The sequence below is a fragment of the Limulus polyphemus genome, unplaced genomic scaffold, assembly GCF_000517525.1.
Source record: "Limulus polyphemus unplaced genomic scaffold, Limulus_polyphemus-2.1.2 Scaffold385, whole genome shotgun sequence".
NCBI classification, from domain to species: Eukaryota; Metazoa; Arthropoda; class Merostomata; order Xiphosura; family Limulidae; genus Limulus; species Limulus polyphemus.
The window spans coordinates 13,788-23,111 of record NW_013665995.1 but is presented as its reverse complement, the minus strand read 5'-3'; the positions used below and the strand labels follow the sequence as shown (position 1 = coordinate 23,111).

General features: G+C 32.1%; 1 protein-coding gene across 6 annotated transcripts in view; it reads right to left on the bottom strand.

Annotated features, from left to right (window-relative positions):
* LOC106457879 overlaps positions 1–6,928 on the bottom strand; it is a 209,608-nt gene extending 202,680 nt beyond the window's left edge. For 3 of the 6 annotated variants that reach the window (XM_022383932.1, XM_022383939.1, XM_022383935.1), the window contains exon 1: positions 6,439–6,926. In XM_022383932.1, the coding sequence (XP_022239640.1) occupies positions 6,439–6,465 (27 nt within the window). In that variant the 5' untranslated portion in view covers positions 6,466–6,926. Of the gene's footprint in view, positions 1–6,438 lie in introns of all 6 variants that reach the window. The other 3 variants (XM_022383937.1, XM_022383940.1, XM_022383936.1) reach the window with 2 other exon arrangements.
* Between the last annotated feature and the right edge of the window lie 2,396 nt (positions 6,929–9,324).

The following is a 9,324-nucleotide window of genomic DNA, read 5'->3' as shown; positions in this document are numbered from 1 at the left end:
CATGATTAATGAAAGGTTACCTTAAAACACGCAAAGTTGCTTCCCTTATATGTAAGTGTAAAAAACGCAAAAACGCCCATAAAAACTGCAAAACACAAAACGTGAAACGGCAAGTTTGCATGTATCTCCACATGGATCTGACAAACCTTCATGCCAAATTTGGTGAAGGTCCATGAACAGGGGGCAAAGTAGTGGTAACAAATGCAAAAACTCCCATAAAAACCTCAAAACTGAAAATTTGTATCTATGAGCTTGTATCTACCCAATAAACCCCCATACCAGTTTTGGTGAAGATCCTTCCACACTCTGCGAAGTAGTTACATGGACATACAACAAACAACAGACAGTACTATTATATTGATATAGATAAGTTCACAGTCTTGGTAATTAAATATTTAGCCATTAGAGTATGGCCATTACGGAGAAAAAAGAGCAACCTGTCAATACCCGAGTATTAATAACAATACTATTAATAATACCCGATAGGTTCCTGAGGAATTCTAGACCACTATTTTGAAATATTTGTTTTTAGAGCATGTTTAGTGTTCAAAGTAACTTGATGGAATTGAAACCTTCTTCTAAGAGCATCCAACACATAACTCAATAAGACTGGACTACTTTATTCGGTCATCCGAATGTGTTTGATCAGCTTAGCATGGTGATGGAAGGTCTTATTATCTGTTAGACTTGAAGTTAGAGCCAGTTGTATCAGTATTCAGCAACGTATGTTGTCATAAGCTGTGGCCCCTATGTCGTGTGGAATTGATAGTAGCATTCCGCAAGATATAAAGGTTGATACGTCCATAAATTCTTAATACTGCCCACACAATACTTCCACTACCATCATACGTATCACATTCTTGTATGAAAACTGGATTGAATCTGGTTCTACATTTTACTTCAAGCGAGTAAAGACTTTATCTAGCTGAAACGAAATACATCTGTAAAATGAACATTTCTCTACATATCTGTGGTTGTATTCTTGGTACCATTACAGGCAAGCTATTTTGTGTCTTTCTTTGATTGAAACCCACTTTATTGCCTATCTGACATTAAGTCCAACCTGATAAAGCTTGTTTCTAACTATAAGTACACTAATACGACGTCCAGTTGTGGAAGTGAACATTTGATTCAGTCTTAGAACCGATACCTTAAGTTTGCCGCAAGATCAAATCAACAGAGAACGGTTTCTTCTTGTGTTGCGAATGATAGCCTGCCTCGTCTTGACTAGGTATAAGAACAGTTGTAGCATTGGTTCGGAAATGATTCTTTATTATGCTAATGACATTTCGAAAATATTTTAGCAAACTTGCAACAGCCTGTTGGCAGGCTTCCATTCACATGAGTGAAATATCGATATGTCTTCTCGTCTACTCCTGGATCATGAATAACTTGGAGCACTTTAAACACTATAATTCAGTTCAACGAAACGTTCGAAAGAATACTGCGTGCCACCAGTATATATACGTCATAAGCTGAATGACCAATCATTTGAATCACGGATCATATGACTAATCATCAGATGCCTAATTTGCATAAGAATAACCTGAAGAGGGGGGAAGAATGATTGATATTATTTTATAAAAGTGGTTTTGGTTTATCATAGGAATAATACTAAAATATCAGTAATGAAAATATATGTATATATTTCACGCGTTAGTTGAAACTAAGTTAACTGCCAACCGTTCCACTCGTCCAAAACTCCCTGAGTATTTTTGTGTGAATAAATATGAGTTTTATAAATACCTCTAGGCTTATCTTAGCAAGGAAGACTGGTTAATATTTATTCCCCTCAAGTCTCGCTCTGAGTAATAAACGTTCTAGTTGCCTTACCTTATCACTCTCATGCGGAACGAAATGGAAATGACAAACACTTCGTACATACCTCAATCACCAGAAACATTCACATAGAATAATATTGTTGAACTTCACATCACGAACAAGATGGTTGGTATTAGTCAACGATCAATACAAAGTGCGAAAATAAACGCCGAATCTTACATAAATATGTAAATAAGCATAATTACATGTTTATGGTTATATGAACAAACGAAAGAGTGGATTCTGTTAAATATATAAAAACATTAATCAATAAAAGCATACAACAGTGACGCGATGTTGGTCTTTAATCAATAAAAACACGTAACATGAGAGATGCCCTTAATCAATAAAATAGATATAGTAACAAAGAGATGATTGGTTCTAGTCGATAAATAGTACCATTATGTAACAGTAAATAGAGAGTTTGTTTCTGTCAAATATGTAGAAAAGTAAATATTATTTTTGCTAGCTTTCAAGATGAGTTCTTGTTCTCTCACACACAAAAAAACAAAACCGAAAATAGTGTTGTTTATTAAAAGAATTCTACGTGACAACCTCTATCTGAATTTCGGGAGAAAATAAATATTTTAGTGATGCTACGCTGTAAAAGTTAAAAAAGACTAAAATGAATGGAATTAACTCTATGAGAGGTAATTAAGGTTCGAAGCAAAAATACATTTTAGATCAGAATAAAAGGACTGGGTAAATATTTTTACTTTTTCAATCAAGCTCTAATGCATGTTTTTGTGTGTGTTTACTTTCGTTTGCATTCACATTCTTTTTTAAAAATTGTTACATGCTCGTTACGCTGCGCTCGTCTATTATAATATATTGGAATTTAATTTTGAAAACATTGAATAACTGAAAACAAAATGGAAACGGAATAGTTACAGTTCACTTACTTAATATAGTTCACACCGTAACAGTCGTTGTTCATGAAAACAAACGATGTAAATAGCAACTAGACTACTATAATGTCTGTCGTATCCCACCCGGCCTGATGAGCCCTGGTATTGAAGGAAAGGCCTCGTCGGCACTGGATGTGGCAGATGTAATGTGGTTGGCACGTTATAACATATTCTTCTTTGCTTTTACTCATGAGTTCTTAGAATAATATTTTTCTTCAATGAATTTATTTGATGATTAATAGTCTTATTATCTTAACTTCCTTAAATATGGAATCTGCTTCTTCTTAATCACTATTAAGGACTTTCAGTTTAGGTTTCTAGTGTGATGAAATAGAAACAAATAATTCTGAAACATGCTTGTAAAAAGAAGGATCATTTAGTTAAAGACGTTATAAATTATTTAATAAGTATGTTTTATCATAAATCCAGAAAATTCCTATATTAGTACCTGATGCCTTATAACATTTAATTTTTAGCTTTATGAGATATCTACATAATATATAAATCAAATATTTTACTGGTTATGCGATATTTCTTTCATAAAAAAGTTAGTTTCGAGAAAAGCTTAGGTCCCTTACATTTTACTCATTAATGAATGAAGTGTATGTGTTTCCTCTTTTTTTTTTCAAAACAAAATAAAACATATATTCGTTCTTCAAACCCTTTAAATGTTAACATTTAGCCATCTGTACATATTATCCAATCTCGTACATTACAAAATGAATATTGAATTTAGTTAATACAATATACTAGATATTTAATTCTTTCTTTCTTTTCTGAAATTTAATAGAGTTTAAAAAATAAAATTTCTTTAATTATAAGACACAGTAAAGCTCTTGTTATACGATTTTCTAGTAAAAGTCTAGGTTTGGTGTTAACTCATAAAAATCTATTATATTTAAATAAAACATATATATAGAATTTTAAAGAAATGTTTTAACTACATTTTGGTACCAGTCTTAGGGTTGTCAGCACTATATTAGAAACTTATAGGCTTCTTTAAGAAAAAATTAGAGAATTTTAATAAAGATTTGCTTGTAAGTAATTTAATATTAAAACCCATAAGAAAGTAAATTTGTAAAATGTTAAATAATATCAAGTGCCTTATATGGTTTAAAATACCCCTGTATTGGTGGCTATGCTGTTAAAGTTTAGATTTAAGCAGTGAAAATAACTTCTAATGTGTGGAACATGACGGTAAGGAATTGTTCTCTGATTTTGCAATATGATAATTTTACTAAAATGAATAAACACACGTAATATATAATATGGTGATTTTCGCCCAAACATTGAAATACCCATATATTCATATACGTTAACATGATTCTTACCAAAACTGAAAACGCGCATACGTATGCAAGTTTTTACAAAAAAAACTTAGTGTATACTAAACACTTCTTCATACAGCCCCAACTTTTATAATGGTTTGTGAGGCCTATTTAAAATCATTGTACCAGGAATGTTTTGTACTTTCTGTGGGGACTGAACGTCCAAATGGATAGTAGCAGAACTACTTCTGAGATAGCATGCCCAAAAAAACCTTGGCAGTTACGAACTTCAAACCAGCATTCACTTCTTCTATTAATAGTAAGCAACACCTACTTCTTGTATAAAACAGTAGAGACACAACGACCTCTAGACGTACAAGGCATGGCTTCAAAACCTTTCAGTAAAGCTTTTACAAGTACATGAATGTCACCATTGTTGGTTACTCCGCGCTAGCACAGTTAAACACTTTCGATAAAGTAATGTCAAGATACTTAAAGTTACCTTTAGTTTAGAATATCTATCACGTAATAAAAATTTTATCGTATTAAAACGTTTAAACTACACTGTACACTGTAAATAAGACTTGATAGTCATATAAATACTTTGTATTGAAAACTGCATCACTATATCCAAATGTTCGACAATCTTCTTACTCAAGACGATGAGTCGTATTAAAATGTTGAACAGTATTTCGTACTCGAGACGAGGTGAACATATTTAAATGTTGTACTTAAGATTATGTTGTCTGTCAAAATATTTAGTGATATTTGATAAACAAGATCATTATATTAAATTGTAAAACGTTATGAGGCAAACAGTATCATGGCATTACATCAAAATATTTTAAAATATGCTATACATAAGACTACGCCATTATATCAAAATGTTTAACCATATTGTGTATAAACAGGATCACGTAACTACCTGAAAATGTTCGAAAATATGTTATGTTTAAAACTATGTCATTATATCAGAATATGTAAAAATATTTGTTAGACAGAATGAAGATGTCAGGAATTGTATTTCATCCAGGCAATTATTTATATATTAATAATATTCAACAATAAAATACATATTATGTCAAATTAAGTTTTGTAGGTATATGTCCTATGAAAAGAATTGCCATATGAACAAATATATAGCATAAATATTGCGTGATGTCATATCGCTCAAGTGGAATATTGTAACGTGATAGTTTTAACAATAAAGTCAATTATCACAAAAATTCTGAATATTTCATTTAGCTGAGTAACAAGAGCTATACTGTTTCATGGTTAAGGATTTTATAGTAAAATGTTTTAGTTGGTAACTTATATTTTGCTAAGACCGTGCCTGACCTTACATTGCAGCTAGCTTAGGTCGTTATTTTACTGAAGAACTCCATTAATAAATACATATTTTAAGAAACTTATCCTTTACGTATATATCAACTTAAGACACTCTTTTAGAGATCTGACAACCTAAAATATTTCTGAAGGCATAGCAGCTGGTTACCTGGATATTTGTTAAACAACAGAAGGTACTTTGGAGACACAGCAACTGGTTATTTGGATGTTAAACAGCAGATGATACTTTGGAAACATACCAATGTGAAAATGGTTACTTGATGGCAAATTAACTAAAGAAGGCTACTCAGATGGTAACTTAGAGATATGGTAACCAACAGGTGATTAGTTGAGGAGGAATTAACTAACAAGTGGTTACTTGAGGAGGAATTAACTAACAAGTGGTTACTTGAGGAGAGATTCACTAACAGGTGGTTACATAGGTAATAACTTGAAGATCTGATAATAAGCAGGTGGTTTCTTGAGGACAAAACCTAGTATACACGAATATTTATATCATAATAAGCTGAGTTGAAAAACAATACATCAGACTAGTTTAGTTTCACTCATTAAAATATATTTATTAAATGTAACATATAGATTTAGTGCACACTAATATCGCAACGTATTCCTCAAATCTTGTGCCCAAGTTGTCTAGGATGACTCATTTTCCCACAAACTTCTCATGTTGGAAATTTTTCAAGCTCACTTCGATCGAGGACCTAAGGTCAAGTGATAAAGGTCTACATAATTAAACAGAGCCTAGAAAACGAAAAAAAAATAAATTCCATGGCAAAATAACACAAAAGGCATTTTACTGCCACAGAGATGAACTTCAACTCTTATTTTTTTCGCACTAAAAATGCATTTCTATGTAAAACAATTTAACGTAGCTTGGGCTGTGCTTTGGTTTGCTTCATTTGTCGTTTAGTGTATAATTTATGCTTAAAAAGCACTAGATGCAAATTGAAAAAATGGCATCGTTATCGTTAGAATAATATCAATTTCTGACGTTTACAAGGATTTAATTAGGTGCATGACACAATGTAATACATTCTATGACATAATGAGGACAACCGTTATTTAAATATCATGACAAAAAGAAGTAAACTTACCTTAAATTTACGGTGCGAAGCCCCCATTATGAAATTTACTGTATCAAAACTGACTGGATATTTCTAACGTAAAATATCAGCCGTTTGACTATTGTCGATAGCATGAAATTCAGCACGACCTAGCCAGCTCAAGGTTGCTCTTTTGTACTTTCTCCAATGTAAGAGCCGATGCAGCCGGAGAACGGTCACACTATTTCCTAGCCACTCCCCAGTTTCTAGGCCTAGAACATAGTTTGTCCATGCTCCACTGATGTCTTCCCAGTAGCTTCTTCAAGAATTCTGGGAAATAGTTCCACGAGACCCACCCTAACAGTTTGTGCTTAGAGCAAGCACTAGTAATGGAGCTACAGTCAGAACCCGTGTTGGAAACGTGATCCAGCTGCTCTTTTCGCGCATAGCGCCACGTAAATAGAGTGACTTACATATATAGAAACACTCTTCACCTCGTCGCCTTTTCTTAACAGCGGCTATGGCTTACCAACACCACGTGCGTAGTGCTTCTTCAGACTACACCACATCCTCGTCTACTGCTTGCCTGCTGTTGCTAGTCGCAAAACGGTATATATATATAAGTCATAAACAAGTGCAGTACGCCTCTAACCAGCCTGTGGTTATTGTAAATATTGTAGAAAAAAAGTTAAACTTGGCATGTCGTAAAGTCAGAGCTATAATATAGATAACAATTTTTATGTTTTTTAAGCGCAGTCGAGAAAAGCTACCATATAATTAAACGCTAACGTAATTAGTTTAACTTTACATAGACACCTTCATATGTTTGTTTTTGTTTTGAATTAGTTCTAAACTTTTCGTAGTAAGGAGTTATAAAAACATAAATCTGCGTGTGTTTATTTAAAACATAACACTGCCTAAAAGTTCTAATATACCAATCTTTTTGAAGAATAACAAAATCAATGATTGATTTTGTAAAAGATGTAGCAACTTTTATTCTAATTTCTTTTGGGGGGGGATGTAAGTGTCATAGTTATATCTGATGTTTGAAAGCTTCAAACATTATTATCAATATGATTTTAAACTTGACACCTACCGTGATGAGAGAGAATTGTGATTATTAAAGTAACTTAATAATTTCAGTAGAAGTATCATAGTTCTTGTACTGATTGTTTCGTCAACCAAAAACGTTGACATGTTGATACTAAAAAAATTACAATAATGTTTTCAAATTCTCAAAGATTTGTACACCTCAAATATACTTGTTTTATTACCCAATTGGCCAATAACTATTATCATGTATATTTGAATAGCATAATAAAGAAAAAGATACTAGGGGGGTATTATGAGTTGTAAACTCTTTTAATAAAATGCTTTAGGAAAAAATGGACGAGCAGGGCTTAAAAGAATAACATCACTTACATAATTTGGTTAACCATTTAACTCGCTGTCAATTCTAAATCATATTACAGACAGATTTAAGTTAGAACTCTATGGAGAGTTTGCTCCGATTTATAAAGTAGATTTTGTTCCATAGACATTAAAAAACAGTAAACAAGGAAAAACGGATTTGAAAATACAAGAGAAACTAATGTGAAAAAATACTCCGTTTTTTATAAAAAATATAACAAACAGGAAATCGTTGCCTCTTCTCACACCACGAGGTACTTAGTAAAGGGTTACGTTGTTTATTTAAACAGGAAGTTCATAAACATGTTTCCTGATACATTACAGCATGATTCCCAGTGTTATTTTATTTTATAATTTATAAAGACATTTTGATCTAAATGCTTCCAACATGTTGTTATTAAACCTTGATGTATTTGCAAATAACTATTAGAATCTAAGCGGTCATTGTATTATGAAATAGTTGGTTCTCTAACTCAAACCAGTTGGAACAAATATTTTACAAACAAAGAGTTATCAGGATCTTTAATTAAATTAATCTAGTGTTGAGATATGAAGTTTGGTACCTTTAACAGTAAATAATGCAAAGATCTTTGGCATACTTAATGTATTATTGAGATATTTAGTTGCTTTAATATTCTTAAAAATAAGCAATACAAAGATATTTGGTGTAATTAATGTATTTTTATCTTATGTTAACACTAGTATTCTTAACAAAAATAGTATAAAATATTTTCCAATAATTACTGTATTTTTCGAGTTAACTCTTCACATCAGTCTCAGTAAAAAGTACTGTAATGAGTGAATATCATGACTGTAGCGGTGTAACACTTTTATAATTCATAAAATTAACATATCTTTACTAAGATATATTCAGGTGATTTTTAAAAGTGTTAGTAGAGGTTACGTGTTCTAGTTATACGTTCTATGTGCTATTTATACAGGTGTGAACTATGCTTAATCCTACCCTTAGATGTTCACTCGTATTAGGCCTCAGTATGTGGTCAGTACATAAGGTAAGTTGTTCATTACTTTTAACATCTTTTGGCACTTTGGATATATGCAGAAATAAGTGCGTAAAATCTTTGCTTTCTCTTCTTTTTTTTAATCATAAGCCTAGTCTCCTGTTATGGGTAATATGGCATTCTGGGAAGTCCTGATACAGCTTGAAATGTTATATAGTTTTAAGTGAAGTAAGCGATGAATCAGAATTAATCTGATGATCGATGAGTACAGATATTTTTTGAATTGAGGTACATACAGAGAAGGCATTCAGTTTAAGCACATTTCAATTACATCGTGTATCATTGTTATTTGCAAATAATTTGCTTGAAACTACAGAATGGGCTATATATGCTCTGCCCACTCGAGTAGCGAAATCCGGTTTTTAGCATTATAAGCTCTCAGACTTACCGCTGAGCACCCGGGGCTTTGCAAATAAAGAATTTAGTTTATTGAAATAAATTTTTAAAGTCAATAAACGTGGGATTATAATTTAAATGAAACAAATTTCACAGTTTTTTCACACGT